Source organism: Suncus etruscus, chromosome 17 (assembly GCF_024139225.1).
Source record: "Suncus etruscus isolate mSunEtr1 chromosome 17, mSunEtr1.pri.cur, whole genome shotgun sequence".
NCBI classification, from domain to species: domain Eukaryota; kingdom Metazoa; phylum Chordata; class Mammalia; order Eulipotyphla; family Soricidae; genus Suncus; species Suncus etruscus.
In genome coordinates, this window is record NC_064864.1 from 47302224 (window position 1) to 47319676 (window position 17453).

The following is a 17453-nucleotide window of genomic DNA, read 5'->3' on the forward strand; positions in this document are numbered from 1 at the left end:
TGTGTGTGTGTGTGTATTGGGTCATAAAGCCTTGTGTGTGTATTGGGTCACAAAGCCTTGTGTGTGTGTGTGTGTGTGTGTGTGTGTATTTGTATGTTGGGACACAAAGCCTTGTGTGTGTTGGGGCACAAAGCTTTATGTGTGTGTGTGTGTGTTACAAAGTCGCGTGTGTGCGTGAGTGTGCGGTGTGTGGTGGGTCATAAAGCCTTGGGCCACACCTGATGGTGCTCAGGGGCTATTCCTGGTTTTTTTGTTTTTTTTTTTTTTTTTTTGTTTTTGGGCCACACCCGGTAACGCTCAGGGGTTACTCCTGGCTATGTGCTCAGAAGTTGCTCCTGGCTTGGGGGACCATATGGGACACCGGGGGATCGAACCGCCGTCCGTCCAAGGCTAGCGCAGGAAAGGCAGGCACCTTACCTTTAGCGCCACCGCCCGGCCCCTATTCCTGGTTTTATGCTTGAGTGAGCCCTGGTAGTGTTCTGGGACTAGATATGATTCTGGGGCTCAAAATGTAGTTGAAAGGGTGAATGAACCCCTGTACTATCTCCAGCCTTGTTCTTAAAGCTTTACAGCAACTTTTCATGTTATTGCACAGGGCACAGTGCTTTCCATAAAGCCATTTGGGGTGCTGGTGGAGTTGAGCAGGCAGATTAAGGGCCTGGTGCCTTCCATGCACCTGGCTGATGTCCAGATGAAGAACCCAGAGAAGAAGTACCAAGCTGGCAAGGAAGTCAAGTGCCGGGTAAGCTTCTTAGAGTGTTTCTTTGGAGTCTGGCTAGAGTGGCCTTCATGGTTTAGGTTTTACTTTTCTCCTCATAAATAATCATGTGAAGAATCATTTCCATCAGGCTGTGCCTGGTGCTGGAGAGAACAGTTTGTGCCTTTGAGTATCATGTAGCATAGGTGAGCTTATAATCTGTCAAAGAAGACTTTGCCACGTACTTTGGTGTCTTCTCTCTGTGTTCAGATCTCAGAAAGGGAGTGGGGCAGGGTACAGTAAAGGGAGACCCATTTAGTGGCTGTGATGAGGTCAGCAGCAGCTCCTTGGAAACTTGTGTGCTAATTGCTAACTCGGCACATGACAAGTGTTATTTAAGAGTTTTATTTATTTATTTATTTGCTTGCCTTTTGGGCCACACCCAGTGATGCTCAGGCTGTGTGCGTAGAAATTGCTCCTGGCTTGGGGGACCATATGGAATGCAGGGGGATCGAACTGCGGTTTGTCCTAGGTTAGTGCGTGCAAAGCAAATGCTCTACCACTTGCACCACCGCTCTAGCCCCTTATTTATTTATTTATTTATTTATTTATTTATTTATTTTTTGATTTTTTTGGGCCACACCCGTTTGACGCTCAGGGGTTACTCCTGGCTATGCACTCAGAAATCGCCCCTGGCTTGGGGGACCATATGGGACACCGGGGGATCGAACCGAAGTCCGTCCTATGCTAGCGCTTGCAAGGCAGACACCTTACCTCTAGCGCCACCTTCCCGGCCCCCCCCTTATTTATTTTTAAATCTGGGGGGTTTTGGAGTTATAGTACAGCAGACAGGGCATTTGCCTTGCACATGGCTGACCTAAATTCAATGCATGGCATCCATATGTTCTCTTGAACATCTCCAGTAGTAATTTCTGGTACAGAACTAGAGGAGTAAGCCCTGAATACTGCTGAATGTGGCCCAAAAGCAAGCAAGCAAGCAAGCAAACAAACAAAAAAACCCTCTTTTGTGGTACTGTGGCTCAAACCTAGGATCTCACACCTAAGAGGCATGTTCTCTGGCACTGAGCCAGTAACCAACCCTTTATTTACTTTTTGGGGGGGGGGTTGGGTCATACCTGGCAGCGCTCAGGGGTTACTCCTGGCTCTGTGCTCAGAAATTGCTCCTGGCAGGCTCGGGGGACCATATGGGATGCTGGGATTTGAACCACCATCCTTCTGCATGCAAGGCAAATGCTCTATCTCCATGCTATCTCTCTGACCCCTCCCTTTATTTATCTTAATCTTGAAGACAAGTGTAAAGTAAATTCAAGTAATCTATTTTTTTTTTTTTTTTTTGGTTTTTCGGGCCACACCCGTTTGATGCTCAGGGGTTACTCCTGGCTAATCGCTCAGAAATTGCCCCTGGCTTGGGGGACCATATGGGACTCCGGGGTATCGAACGTGGTCCTTCCTTGGCTAGTGCTTGCAAGGCAAACACCTTACCTCTAGCGCCACCTCGCCAGTACCCAAGTAATCTATTTTCAAGTGGGGAAATCGGATTTGTTTCTAGAAAGTTTCTAGAAACACCAATTTTTTTTGTTCAAGGACACAGTGATGGTATGTCAGATTGGTTTATTTTAGGTCAACTCTGTCTAATAGTGGTTTTTCCTAAGGATTGAACAGGAAGGGACTGAGCAGATCAAGTGAGACTTGGAAGGGTGAGCAGGAGTAAAAGGAGCCTAAATAGAGCTGCCCAAACCAGACTAGGTTAGGGGCCAGAACAGTAGCACAATCAGTAGGGCATTTGCCTTGCACGTAGACCAGCTGGCTAATACCAGCACCCTGAGTGCCTGGTGTGATTATTAAGCACAGAGCCAGGAGAAACCCCTGAGCATTGTCAGGTATGGCCCCCAAACCAAACCAAACAATGAAAAACCCAACCTGGGTTTTACCAAGACTAAGATCCCCAGAGAAACTTCACTGTGTTATCAAAATCCAATCCAATCAAAAACCAAAAACTCAATGCTATTTGGGGCTTATTAAGGACTGGTGCTCAGAATGTTGGCTGTTTCTTATTTTCATGATTTGTGAGGTGTGCATGGTATTGGGGATTGAGCCTGGGCCTCCTGCATGCAAGCTACATGCATTACTTCTGAGTCACATCCCTGACCCTAGTTTTGTGAGTTCCTATATCAGCAAAGTTATGGATTACTTGCTGATGCAGAAAGGAGTAGTAATGGGGTCAGGGGAGTAGAACTAGAGGACTTCCTTTGTCTGCAAAGAGATGACCTTCTGAGGGCTGGGAGCTGGCTGGCTCTCCGGAGCCTTAGTTCTAGCTCATCTGCAGTGATGTGGAGAGGGCACTAACTCAGTCTGCCATCTTTGGGACTGAAAGGCAGGTGGCCAGGAAAAGCCATGGGGCTTCGATGCAGTGGGGTAGCCAGTGCTGCTACACCCTGGGACAGGCTGCTCACAGCAGTTCTTGGAGGAAGCATGTCAAACAGAGAGGGGTTATCAGGCCACAGGAGTCTGCAGAGTCTGCATACAGCTGTCGAGGAGCAAGAATGTGCTGGTATGGTCTCTGAGCTCTGACCTTTCCAGAGACCAGCTCAGTGGCTCCAGTCATTGTTGAGTGGTTTGATGATGGCTGGTATTGTCTTCAGGTCTTGCTTTGTGACCCTGAAGCCAAGAAGCTGTTGTTGACCTTGAAGAAAACTCTGGTGGAGTCCAAACTGCCTGCCATCACCTGTTATGCTGACGCTAAGCCTGAGCAACAGACACACGGCTTCATCCTCAGGGTCAAGGATTATGGCTGCATTGTCAAATTCTACAATGATGTGCAGGGCTTGGTGCCGAGGCACGAGCTCAGTGCTGAGTACATACAAGACCCCAAGAGACTCTTCTACCCTGGCCAGGTAACCCTGTTCCTCCCCGGACAGGTGCATCCCATTGTGAGAACACGGATTTGAAAGCCTGATAGGCCAATGACTTTTGGAGGAATGGGAAAGGAAGTTTGGGGGCAGTGAGACTCCATTGGCCTCTGGAGGAAATGATTACAGAAGAGAAACACTCAAGGGGATTTGGAAGAAGTTGGGACACTAAGGGGGGTGTCTCAGGCCTAACCTAAAAGTTCCTTTCACTCTTCATTGTCTTTCACATCAGACTTGACTTTGGGACTGTCATTCTTCACAAGGGGGCAGTGTCAGAAAACCATGAATCTGGGTTTGTCTAGGGAAGAGAATTTTTAAAGATTTGGGGGTTCTACCAAGAAAAACTAAATTCATGTCTCCTAGATACCCAAGGCAGACTTTGTGGTGGGGGTTTGGAGGGGTGGCTTGCAATTCTCGGTGCTTTTCGGCCCTGCACATCCTTTTACTGTCTAGGCCTGGTCAACACTGTGGAGGTCATCTCTGTCCAAGCTGGGAGGTGACAGGTCTCTGTGGTTCCATCACAGGTGGTGAAGGTGGCTGTGCTGAACTGTGAACCTGCCAAAGAGAGGATGCTCTTATCCTTCAAGATGCTGAGTGACCCCAAGAAAGAGCCCACATTACCTGGTCAGAACAAAAAGAAATCCGTCTGCGTAGGCCAGGTACCTGGGTTCTGAGGTCGTAGTTTCTGCCTGGGAAGGCACCATCATATCGAGTCCAGGAATTCAGGGTTGGAAAAAGGAGCAAGATATGACCTGGGTCAAGGGATGCTTACATTGCACACAACTGACCCAGGTTACATCCCTAGCATTCCACATGTTCTCCCAAGCCTAGGGAGTGATTCCCTGACAAGTGTGGTCCACAAACAAAAAACCCTAAACAAAAGATCTGTGGCAAAAAAGACATTAGGTCCCTTATTTCCCATGGGTCACCCTGTGAAGTTGGCCAGGAGAGGCTAAACTCCATGGGTCACTTTTCTTCAGGGCCAGCTCCCCTCTTTTTGCCTGGTCCAGCACCCTTCTATTCTTGTTCCCTCTTAGAAGTGCTGAGGCCTTTGGGGGAGGACTCATGCTGAGTATGCACTACTCCTGGGTTCTATGTGTGCTGGGACATGTTGAAGGAGCTTGCTTTTCACCATACTCGCTCAGTGACCCTATTGCTGGAATTGGGTGCCCACCAGCACCACCTGCCCTAGAGGAAGTTGCTCTCTGCTCAAGACAGGTGCTGTCTATTCCTCTTTCAGTTGGTGGATGTGAAGGTTCTAGAGAAAACCCAAGATGGGCTGGAGGTGGCTGTACTGCCTCACAACATTCGAGCTTTTCTCCCCATCTCGCACCTCTCGGACCATGTCTCCAACGGACCCTTGTTGCATCATTGGCTCCAGGAAGGTGACACACTTCATAGAGTCCTGGTTCTGAGCCAGACAGAGGGACATGTGGTATCCTTTGATGGCCCTGGGGGTAACTCTGGATCAGGATTTGTTCCATGAGGAACAATTAGCCCTTTGCTTATAGATAGTCATGAGTGGGATTGAAGGCTGCTAGCAGATACAGCCAAGAACAGACAGATGGACCAACTCAGACAGAATGGGGCTTGCCAGATAATGGGTAGTGCGCTTGCCTTGAACATAACGAGGGACCGGAGCAATGGTGCAGTGGTAGGGCATTTACCTTGCACGCGGGGTACCCAGGACGGACCACAGTTCAGTCCCCTGGTGTCCCATATGGTCCCCAAACCAGGAGTGATTTTTGAGCTCATAGACAGGAGTAACCCCTGAGAGTGTCACTGGGTGTGGCCTAAAAATCCAAAAAGGGGGCTGGAGAGATAGCTAGCATGAATAGCATGGAGCATGTGTTTGCCTTGCATGCAGAAGGACAGTGGTTCGAATCCTGGCATTCCATATGGTCCCCTGAGCCTGCCAGGAGTGATTTCTGAGCGCAGAGCCAGGAGTAACCCCTGAGCGATGCTGGGTGTGACCCAAAAACAAACAAAGAAAACAAAAACATAACCAATCTGGGTTTGATCCATGTGATCCCTGAGCCCCACCAGGAATAATTCCTGAATGCAGAGCCAGGAGTAAGCCCTAAGCCTTGCCAGGTGTACACAAATCCCCTAGAAAAAGAAGGAATGGGCTTACTTTAGGGAATTAAAGAGGGGATGGTTTGGCTAGTCAGGCCCTGTTGCATACCTAGCCATCTTGGGGTACTCAGTTGGAAACGAGGTTGGTAGCTACTTCTTCCTCCCTTTAGGGACTCACTATTTCTCTGGATCCGAGTATAGGTATTTAGAAGAAGAAACTGCTATTTTCTCCTCAGAGAGTAGGAAGTGAGTGTGATGTGAGGAGAGGCACCAGGGGTGATTTGGGGTTGGGTGCTGTTTATGTGGGGGTGACAACAGAGGCAGGTTGACTCATGGCCAGTCTATCTGCCAGGTTGCAGATATGATTTGTAGTATGAAAGACAACAAAACACATTTAAATCATAAAGAAAATGACTAACACAAAGATGCAGGTGGTTAGAAATTAGATGTTAAACTGTATTACCTCCCTTTTTTAATTTTTTAACCACTAACTAACTAAAACATTCCATCACCAACTATGAGTAAACTATAAAATTACCTGCTAAGTTCCTACACCTAAAATTATAGTTTAAATGATTAATTTGTTTCACGCTGATTTTACCACGTTGATTTCACCATGTGGCTTTTGTAAATTTTTAGAGTTTAGATGCTGGTTTGTGCCACGCTGATCTCACCACGTGGCTTCTGTAAACTTTTAAAGTTCAGATGTTGGTTTGTCCCACGCTGATCTCACCACGTGGCTCTCTTTTATAGTTTCAGGCCCCGTAGACGGTTTTGTAGACCATGAGGTTGCCGGTTCCGCCGCCCGCTGCCGGTTCGCTGGAGGGTGGATTCCAGGTTTTTCGCTTTTCCGGGCCAAACTGAGCCCAGCCCAGCCCAGCCCAGCCGAGCCGAGCCGAGTCGAGTCGCTTGGAGCTTTTAGCCGCTTTTTTCCTCCGGGCGCACTTTGGATGTTCAGAGTTCCAAGTGATTTAAACTAAAAGTTCAGTTCGAAATTTCCAAAGTCGAAATCCCAATTCAAGCCGCAGGTCATTTTCAGAAAATCAGTGCACTTTAAATACAGTCTTTTTTCTCCTCCGTTTCCAATTTAAGCTTTTAATTAGTTTTCCTACAGGCCGAGGTTTTTGTTTTTTGTAACAAAGTTTCAGTTCTGGGCCTGGGCTGGAGGTGATGCAAGCTTTAACCTTTCTCCTTCCAGTTGCCCTTCTGCCCCTAGAAGGGGTTGCGGCCATCTTTGAACATGGCTTCACGTGGCCAAACACTTTGGGCTGACTGCATCTGAACAAAGCGAAAATTAAACAGAAGAGCAGAAATCTCACCATTTTTGCTGTTTTCTTGGGTCCAGGATTCAGGTCAAAGTTCGGAGCGCCATTTGTAGCATGAAATAATTAACGATGGGGCTGGATGGCGATGGATGGAGGCCTTTGTGCTTAGGCCCCAGCCACGTGGCTTCATCCCCATCCAGCTGGCGAATTTCAGGCCCAGGTGATCGGCGTAATCAAGACTCACTCACAGGCAGGCTTCAGGAAGAATCATTTTTATTTATGCCCTAGCCACCACATGTGTGTGGCCTATCTCATAACCTTTTAAGCCCTAGTTATTCTTGGCCCTGCATCTTATAATTCAGCCATCTTCCTCCAAGCCCAGCAGGGCAAACAGGCAAAGCGCCAAAAGCGCCGAATTCCCTTGGTCCATGCCTTATCTACCTTTTTTCAGACCCCTCCCAGGAATGGGAGGGTCTAGCAGGTAAGGTTACACCTACTATCCAGTTCCCAAGACCCCTCCCCGAAATGGGTGGGTCTAGGGTCTTAAATAGGTACACCCACATGATTCACTCCAGTTTTGCTGCCCATGGTAATGGGTAGATGTGAGCTGTGTTCAGGGGATGGGACAGAAGCACACCAAATTCTGGTGTGCACCTGGGTGTGTTCAGGCCACACTGGTGCACGCAACAACCGGTTTTGAGGGTTGAGAGTGGAGTGCTGATATGTGCCAGGGCCTGTTCAGGCTGCTGGTCTGTACACTTTGAGAATAGCTAGAGGAGCCCAGGTGTAGAGTGGAAAAAGGTGACCCGTCTGCTATTTCTGGAACCCTCCTTGATGCAGTGCCATTAGCTCCTTTGCAGGAAGCCAGCTTTGGTCTCCACAGTAGAAGGTGGCCAGAGCCCCAAGAGCTTCTCAGAAATCCACGTTGGAATGCTGCTCATCGGCTTTGTGAAATGCATCAAGGACTACGGGGTGTTCGTCCAGTTCCCTTCAGGTCTCAGTGGACTGGCTCCCAAAGCTGTGAGTTTTGTCGCTTCATACTTAGAGGCATTTGAGAAGCAGTAGGGGGAGTTAGTTGTCTTGGTTCATCATGGCACTGAGGATGGGAAGGCACAGAAGAGTCCCCTTAAAAGTATTCAGGGCATAAAGCCCTAGCTGGGTATGTGTGTGTGTGTATTGGGGATTCTGTCATCTCTGCTTCCCCAGACTCCCAGCTGTGTGTCACCAGACTGGGTTGCCCAGGGTTCTCTGCTGAACAGAAGACTTCAGCGAATGGTGTTAGAAACCAGGCTATTGGGGCAGGAGAGATAGCATGGAGGTAGGGTGTTTGCCTTGCATGCAGAAGGACAGTGGTTCGAATCCCGGCATCCCATATGGTCCCCCGAGCCTGCCAGGAGTGATTTCTGAGCGTAAAGCCAGGAACAGCCCCTGAGTGCTGCCGGGTGTGACCCAAAAACCGAAAAAAAAGAAAAGAAAAAGGAAAAAAAGAAACCAGACTATTGTCTTTGGATTTTGTGCCATACCTGGCCATGCTGTGGGTCACTCCATTTGTGCTTGGGGGACCAGCCCTCTGAGCCATCTCCCAGGCCAAGATTTTGAGTGTTTAACATATTTAGACATGGACAGTAGTTTTTTTCTGAGCAACGGAGGTCAGATTTTGCAGACTTCTAGGATTTTTGAGGTGTTTAGATGTCAGACCACACTTGAAATTCTCTCCTTGGGCACTAGAGATAGATAGTACTGGAGCTAAGGCACTTGCCTTGCATGTGGTGAATCTTGGCTTTGCTCCTTTACCCCTTGTGGTCTCCTAAGTAATAGCCTCTTAGCTCCATAGGTTATAACTCAAAAAAACCAGCCCCTTTTTCCTTCTCCTTGCCCCCATGACCCTGAATTGTATTTTGTGGAAAAGCTTCTGGTGTTTCCTCTGGAGAGTCGGCTGGGTGAACAGGCCTGTGTGGACAGGCAGAAGGTGCTCCTAGGTCACCCCGACGAGCTGACTGTAGGTAGTGCCCTGTGTCTGGGTAGTTTTGAGCAGCTCCTGCCAGAATTGTGTGGTTTGTATTCCCCACAGGGTGGTTTTTAGAATGGGAGCAGAGCCAGAGGCCCCCAATCATGAGTGTGTATGTGGGGATGGGAGGTAGGGGGGGACAGATGGCTCCTCTGGGTGTGTGGTCGGTGGGCCTTGTGCCTTCTCACTGGTGCCCTCCAGAAGGCTGGGTGAGTTGTCCAGGGCCTCGCTGACACTTAATTGTGGAGGCAGAGCTGTATAGAGGGCCAAGCCCAGTTGCACTGGTGAAGGGGGGTGTTTTTTACGTGACTGAAACCCAACTACAATCATATTTGTAATCAAGGTGTTTAAATAAAGATTTTTTTTTTTTTTTTGGTGGTTTTTGGGTCACACCTGGCAGTGCTCAGGGGTTACTCCTGGCTCCAGGCTCAGAAATTGCTCCTGGCAGGCACGGGGGACCATATGGGACGCTGGGATTCGAACCGATGACCTCTTGCATGAAAGGCAAACGCCTTACCTCCATGCTATCTCTCCAGCCCCTAAATAAAGATTTTAATAAAAAAAAAAAAAAAAGAGGGCCAAGCCCTCCCTCTTGTACCCGTTCTAGGTGTTGGGCAGGGGATGTCTTCATGGATTCTTGCTTTCTCCTTTTCTTGCCCTTCAGCTCATGAGCGACAAATTTGTGACCACTCCAAGTGATCACTTTGTTGAGGGGCAGACGGTGGTCGCCAAGGTAACCAACGTGGATGAGAAGAAGCAGCGCATGCTATTGTCACTGCGGCTGTCGGACTGTACTCTGGGGGACCGGGCCTCCACCAGCCTCCTCCTACTCAGCCAGTGTCTGGAGGAGCGACAGGGCGTGCGTAGCCTCATGGGCAACCGAGGTGCGTACAGACTGCTTTGCAGTGGGCAGGGCGGTGCACTAAAAGTCAGGAATGTCTTTGAGTGCTTGTCTTCTCACAATTAAATATCAACAGCGGGTCCTGGAGTGTTAGCACTGTGGGTAGGGCTTTGTCTTGCATGCAGTCAACCCAGGTTCGATCCCCAGCATCTTATATGGTCCCAAAGCCTGCTAAGAGAATCAGGAGTAACCCCTGAGCACCACTGGATATGGCCCCAAAACAAAACAAAACAAAAAAACTAAAAAACCAAAGTACAAAGGAGTCCAGACAATATCAACAGGTGCTGGAGCAATAGCACAGCATGTAGGGTGTTTGCCTTGTGAGCAGCTGACCTGGGTTATATCTCCGGCATCCTATATGATACCTTAAGCCTGCCAGGAGTAATTTCTGAACATAGAGCAAGGAGTACCCTTTGAGCACTACTGGATGTGGCCCAAACAACCCCCAAAATATCAATGGTCCTTTAATAGATATGTGACTTACATAAGTCCCCAGATGACTAAATGTCCCTCTTAGTGTTTGTGAAACAAATCCCTGTTCACTCCTAGAATTCCGGAAGTCCCTGTGCATCCTCCATTTCAGACCCCAAATTTCCCTTAGTTTTATGTTCATGGTTTTTCAGTTGTGAATTCATTCACGTCTTTGCCTTTTTATAGGGTATGTGGCATGATGGTCACACCCAGTGGTGCTTAGGACTTAACTTCTGGCTCTGTGCTCAGGGATCACTCCTGGGAGCTCAGGAGACCATATGAGGTAGAGATCGAACCCATTCAAGGCAAGCATCTTCCCTGCTGTACTCCAGCCCTCCTTCACTTTTTGTTCCTTTGTTTAGCAGCTCTAATGAGTGAAATAAGTGGAGGCCTGCAGCTGCAGAGATAGCACAGCAGTAAGGAGTTTGCCTTGTACGTGGCTGACCCAGGACGGACCTGGGTTCGATTCCTGGCATCCCATATGGTCTTTCGAACCTGCCAGGGGTGATTTTTGAGTGCAGAGCCAGGAGTAACCCCTGAGTGCCGCCAGGTGTGGCCCAAAAAAACAAAAACAAAAACCAAAAACAGAAATAAGTGAAGATCTGTGCCTGCTGTAGAAATTCTGTGGGATTGTTCTTCTGGCCCTTCACATACTTGGGACCACTGTGTCGAGTCTTTGGGACTTAGTGGGACTTGGGAATGAGCTTTCTGAGGGCAGATTCCATGTAGAGGGATGACAGTTCAGAAGCCAAAGGAACTTAGGTGTCCTGTGTCTGCTGGCTCTGTTGACAGTTGGCTGGAGATCTTTCTTCTTGAGATACCCATGACTCTGGGGATTTTATTTTATTTTGTTTGGGGTCACATACAACAGCTTTCAGAGGCTTCTCCTGTCTCTGAGCGTGGGAGTCACTTACTGAGATACCTGTGGCACCATGTGGTATCCAGCATCAAACCCAGGCTTTATACGTGCAAAGCCTGTACTCAGCTTATCCAATCATCAAGATTCCACTCTTGGAATTTTGGCTGAGTAACTTTACAGCTTCATGGTGCTTCCAGAGCTTTGCTGTTTCTGGGGGAAAAGCCAGGTGGGCCCCATTCCCTCTCACTAACCGGTTTTCCTCCCCTTGTCACTGGCAGATTCTGTGTTGATCCAGACACTGGCTCAGATGACCCCAGGGATGGTCCTGGACCTCAAGGTGCAGGAGGTGTTAGAAGACGGCTCTGTGATGTTCAGTGATGGCCCAGTGCCGGGCCTGGTGCTGAGAGCCAGCCGATTCCATTGGACAGGTGAGCGCTGCACCCCCACAGGGAACTGGGGTCCTCGGTGGTCAGTTCTGCTCCCAGCTGCAGGATTCACAGAGAAGTTGTGAGCTGAGTCAGTAGGATTTGAGGGCCCTCTCCTGTGAGCTTGAACCACCAAAGAAAAGGCCTACTTATGAGCTTTTGTTAGTCGGGAAAATCTCACTCACGCCTCGCAGGTTAAGACCTTTAGTGCAGAGGTTAAGGATGTGTGTGTGGGGAACAAGACCCCTTGCTTGCCTCACTCCTTTCTTTGTGGGGCCTAAGGGTCCTCGGCACATTTGAAGAGGGGTTGTCTCCCTTCACCCTGCAGGAGGTGAGGAAATTGTGTTTGGTTCTGCCCCACAGGACAAGATTTGAACTCAGGGCAGAAGAAGAAGGCCGTGATCCTCAACGTGGACATGGTGAAGCTGGAAGTACATGTGTCCCTGGCACAGGATTTGGTGCATTGGAAGGCTAAGAAGGTGGGTTGGATGTCTGATGTGCCCGTGCAGCCATCAAACAAGGGTTATAATGCAGCCCTGAGGTTGGAGGGCTTGCCTGGATTTGTCCCCCACTTTTGCTCATCGTGGTGTTGGCTCTTTCTAGCCTTAATTAACTGTGGGTGATGACCCTGCCTGGGGTCTAAATGTGGGTGTGTGTGTGTCAAAAAACTTTGGCCACAGTTAAAAGTTTGTTTTTTTGCCACACCCAGTGATGCTCAGGGGTTACTCCTGAATTCCTGAATTTGCTCTCAGAAATCACTCCTGGCTTGGGGACCATATGGGATACTGGGGGATCGAACCACGGTCTGTCCTAGGCTAGCAAGCGCAAGGCATAGATTCCTTACCATTTGCACCACCCCTCCAGCTTCATACAGTTAAAAGTTTTTTAATGCAATAACCAAAAATTCAAAATCCACCATATAATGAATCTGGGTATGTCTGACAGCTCTTGTTCAGGTTAAATCTACAAAGTAAAATGGGATTGTGAGTGGAAAAAGTTTAGAATTCTGATTTCAGGGTCCGGAGAGATAACATAGCCGCGTTTACCTTGCAAGCAGCCGATCCAGGACCTAAGGTGGTTGGTTCGAATCTCGATGTCCCATATGGTCTCCCGTGCCTGCCAGGAGCTATTTTTGAGCAGACAGCCAGGAGTGACCCCTGAGCAACGCCGGGTGTGGCCCAAAAACAAAAAAACAAAATTCTGATTTCAGGGACCAAGGAATAGTAGTACAGTGGATAGGGCCCTTGCTTGCATGTGGCTAACCTGGGTTCAATTTCTGGCATCCCATATGGTTTCCTGAGCCTGCCAGGAGTGATCCTGAGCAATGAGCCAGGAGTATTGCCTGAGAAACTTTGGGTTTGGGTAAAAAAAGAAAGTTCTGATGTTATTCATTAGTTTGAAGGTAGGCCCCCAGGACTCTGTCAATTTTCTGCTCAGGGAGGTTTGAGAAGGCATTTGGCAGTCTCTCAAGTCTCTTTGGTGGATGGGAGGGAAAATTGAGGGCCACTCTGCCTCAGATCCCTGGGACCCCTTACGCCTCCAGGACAAGTTTTGGTGCTCCTAGCAAGCTGGATTGGGCGATCCTCTGTTTTCCAGCTGAAGAAAGGCAGCAGGCACCAGGCAGTCGTGCAGTACTTGGAAGAGACCTTTGCTGTTGCCTCCTTGGCAGACACCGGCCAACTGGTGGCCTTCTCCCTGATCTCTCACCTCAACGACACCTTCCACTTTGACTCAGAGAAGCTGCAGGTGGGACAGGGGGTCTCCCTGACTCTCAAGACCACGTGTCCAGGAGTCACTGGCCTCCTCTTGGCCATCGAGGGGCCAGCTGCCTGTCGGACCCTGAGGCAGCCCCGCAAGGACTCAGAGACTGTGGAGGAGGATGAAGAACTGGACCCGGCTCTGGCTGAGGGAATGGGAAAGCAGCACACTCTGTCCATTGGGGATGTGGTCACAGGGACTGTCAAGTCCATCAAGCCCACCCACGTGGTGGTAACCCTGGAAGGGGGCATTGTTGGCTGTCTCCACGCCTCCCACATTCTGGACGATGTGCCTGAAGGCACCATGCCTACTGCCAAGTTGAAAGTGGGGAAGACAGTCACTGCGCGAGTGATTGGAGGCCGAGACGTGAAGACCTACAGGTGCGGAGGTTGTGATAGTGGGCAAGGAAAGTGGCAGAGGCAGAAAGTTACACTGGTCGTGTTCTCTGTGTTCACAACTTTCACGAGAGACTCTTGGGCCTGTTTTTTGAATAGAATGTGCGTCTAGAGTCAGACTCAGAGTTGCAGATTTAAACGATGTGATTATAAGTTAAATAGTTACTGAATTCTCTGTGCTTCATTTTCTTTTTTTTTTTTTTTTTTTTTTTTGGTTTTTGGGCCACACCCTGTGACGCTCAGGGGTTACTCCTGGCTATGCGCTCAGAAGTTGCTCCTGGCTTCTTAGGGGACCATATGGGACACCGGGGGATCGAACCGCGGTCCGTCCTAGGCTAGCGCAGGCAAGGCAGGCACCTTACCTCCAGCGCCACTGCCCGGCCCCATGTGCTTCATTTTCTTTTCTTTTTTTTTTTTGGGGGGTCACACCCGGCAGCGCTCAGGGGTTACTCCTGGCTTTATGCTCAGAAATCGCTCCTGGCAGGCTCGGGGGACCATATGGGACGCCAGGATTCGAACCGATGACCTTCTGCATGAAAGGCAAACGCCTTACCTCCATGCTATCTCTCCGGCCCCGCTTCATTTTCTTAATTTGCAAAGTGAGAGTATCGCTAGTCACTGTGGTAGGCTATTGCAAGGCTGAGAGAAAATCCAGTTGCAAAGTACTCGATGCTTGGCTTCACAGTTATTAATCTGTCTCTGCTATGCACCTTTTTTTGTTTTGTTTTCGGCCGCACCTGGCTGTGCTCAGGGCTCACTCCTGGCTCTGCCATCAGGGAGCACTATTGGTGGGCTCAGGGTGACCTTAAGCGGTGTCAGGATTAATCAGACTCATATGGCAGTTTCATTCAAAGCCTTACCTTCAAGTGCTTTATTCCTAGCAGTTACTGTCATGTTCCCTGATCACTCTTTAAATTTAGATAGACTGTGTTACTGTAACAGAAAAGCAGGAAAACAGGAAGTCTGAGCTGGTGGGGCCTGACTTAAAGGGCTTAATACATGATTTGCATGTGGGAGCCTCAGTTCAGTCTCTGGCATCCCTTATCCTCTGAGAGTTGCTGAGTGTTGTTTACTCCTGCCCCTCAAAATGGGCAGTTTGGTCACACTTTGCATAATAATTTCTGTAATTCTATCTGGGTTCTGCAGTCAAGTCACTTATTCTTTCTTGAGCTTATATTCCTTATTTTTAGAGTGGAAGAGTGAGAGTGAGTCTCTTAAGAAAATTTCTTTGGAAGAAAAGATTTTATTTTTTATTTTTATTTATTATTATTATTGGATTTTTTTTGGGGGGGGTCACACTCAGCAGTGCTCAGGGGTTACTCCTGGCTCTGTGCTCAGAAGTCGCTCCTGGCAGGCTCGGGGACCATATGGGATGCCGGGAATCGAACTGGGGTTCGTCTGAGGCTGGACATGTGCAAGGCAGACGCCCTACTCTGGCCCCTATTTATTCTTTTTTTTTGGGGGGTGGGCATACCCAGTGATGCTCAGGGGCTATTCCTGGCTATGCACTCAGAAATCGCTGTTGGCTTGAGAGAAACCATATGGGATGCCAGGGAATCAAACCATGGTCTGTCCTAGACGAGCACGGGCAAGGTAGACACCTTACCACTTGTATAACAGTTCCGGCCCTTATTAATATTATTTTTATATTTTGGGGCACACCTGGTAGTGCTCAGTGGTTACTCCTGGCTCTGCACTCTGAAATTGCTTCTGGCAGGCTTAGGGGGCTATATGGAATGCCAGGGATCAAACCCAGGTTGGCCGTGTGCAAGGCAAACACCCTATTTGCAGTACTATCACTCTGGGCCCAAAGGTTTTTTTAAAAATTTTTTTCTTTTTTTTTATTTGAAACTTTTTTCTTTATTTAAACATCTTGATTACATATATGATTGTGATTAGGTTTCAGTCATGTAAAGAACACCCCCCTTCACCAGTGCAACATTCCCACCACCAATGTCCCAAATCACCCTCCATCTCACCCCACCCCCACCTGTACTCTAGACAAGCTTTCCAGTTCTCTCATTCATTCACATGATTATGGTAGTTCTCTGTGTAGTTATTTCTTTAACTGCACTCACCACTCTTTGTGGTGAGCTTCATGAAGTGAGCTGGAAGTTCCAGCCCTCCTCTCATTGTCTCAGGATTGTTGCAAAAATGACTTTCATTTTTCTTAAAACCCATCGATGAGTGAGACTATTCTGCATCTCTCTCTCTCTCTCCCTCTGACTTATTTCATTCAGCATGATAGATTCCATGTACATCCATGTATAGGAAAATGTTACAACTTCATCTCTCCTGACAGCTGCATAATATTCCATTGTGTATATGCACCGTAGTTTCTTTAGCCATTCGTCTGTTGAAGGGCATCTGGGTTGTTTCCAGAGCCTGGCTATTGTGAATAGTGCTGCAATAAATATATGTGTGAGGAAGGGGTTTTTGTATTGTATTCTTGTGTTCTTAGGGTATATCCCTAGGAGTGGAATAGCTGGGTTGAATGGGAGCTCAATTATTTTTTTTTATATTTTGGTTTTTGGGTCACACCTGGCAGCGCTCAGGGGTTACTCCTGGCTCTATGCTCAGAAATCGCTCCTGGGAGGCCTGGAGGACCATATGGGATGCTGGGATTCAAACCACTGTCCTTCTGCATGCAAGGCAAATGCCCTACCTCCATGCCATCTCTCTGGCCCCTTGTTGTTGTTGTTTTTTTTTTTTTTTAATTAAAAAGTCTTAAGATAGAGTTAATGTTTTGGTCATTTCATGTTCCAGCACCCACCCCTTCACCAGTGTTCATTTTCTACCACCAGTGTCTCCAGTTTCCCTCTTGTCCTCCCCCTGCCACCCCAGCCTGCCTTTATGACAGATACTGTACTCTCTCTCTCTCTCTCTCTCTTTCCCCTTTTCCTCTCTTTTTTTCTTTCAGCATCATGGTTTGAAATATAGTTACTGAACAGTTATCATGCATATCACTTTATTTCTTTTCAGCACCCAGATCTTGTTCAGAGTGAGCATTTCCAACTATTATTGTTTTTTTTTGTTTTTTTTTTTTGGTTTTTGGGCCACACCCGGCAGTGCTCAGGGGTTACTCCTGGCTGTCTGCTCAGAAATAGCTCCTGGCAGGCACAGGGGACCATATGGGACACCGGGATTCGAACCAACTACCTTTGGTCCTGAATCGGCTGCTTGCAAGGCAAACACCACTGTGCTATCTCTCTGGGCCCCAACTATTATTGTTAATGGTCCTTCTCTGTCCAAACTGCAGTTCCCTCACCCCATCCCATCCCTTCATTTGTATTGTCTTTGGCTATTATTCTCATACTATTTTTTTATGTCCTCAGATGAGTAAATTCTGACCTTCTATCTCTGGTTCATTTCACTCAGCATGATTCTCTGTCTGCACATATATAAGCAAATTTAATGACTTTATTTTTCTTAGCAGCTGTGTAATATTTCATTGTACCATAGTTTACTTTATCCAAATGGAAGCTCAATTTCTGGAGTTTGGGATTTTACGTTCTCTGAAGGAAATTTCATTTTTGGCCTGGGTTGTGGCTCAGAGGTAGAACACAGGCCTTGCCTGGGCCTGACCACCAGTGGGCTATATGGCAGGAAAGCAGGTGGGTTTTTAAGCTTAGCTGGGTGGGGAGTTGAAAGTCTGACCTGGATTCTGA

At 48.2% G+C, this 17453-nt stretch overlaps 2 protein-coding genes across 2 annotated transcripts in view; one reads left to right on the forward strand and one right to left on the reverse strand.

Annotated features, from left to right (window-relative positions):
• Positions 1-17453, reverse strand: part of ATP5MK (ATP synthase membrane subunit k) — a 259560-nt gene that overhangs the window by 23014 nt on the left and 219093 nt on the right. The window lies entirely within an intron of this gene.
• LOC125994851 (protein RRP5 homolog) overlaps positions 1-17453 on the forward strand; it is a 45839-nt gene that overhangs the window by 14219 nt on the left and 14167 nt on the right. Inside the window, exons 12-20 of the mRNA XM_049764379.1 lie at positions 596-742; positions 3361-3612; positions 4152-4286; positions 4868-5062; positions 7818-7988; positions 9641-9860; positions 11486-11635; positions 11996-12111; positions 13229-13770. Coding sequence (XP_049620336.1) covers positions 596-742; positions 3361-3612; positions 4152-4286; positions 4868-5062; positions 7818-7988; positions 9641-9860; positions 11486-11635; positions 11996-12111; positions 13229-13770 — 1928 coding nt within the window. The remainder of the gene's footprint in view (positions 1-595; positions 743-3360; positions 3613-4151; positions 4287-4867; positions 5063-7817; positions 7989-9640; positions 9861-11485; positions 11636-11995; positions 12112-13228; positions 13771-17453) is intronic.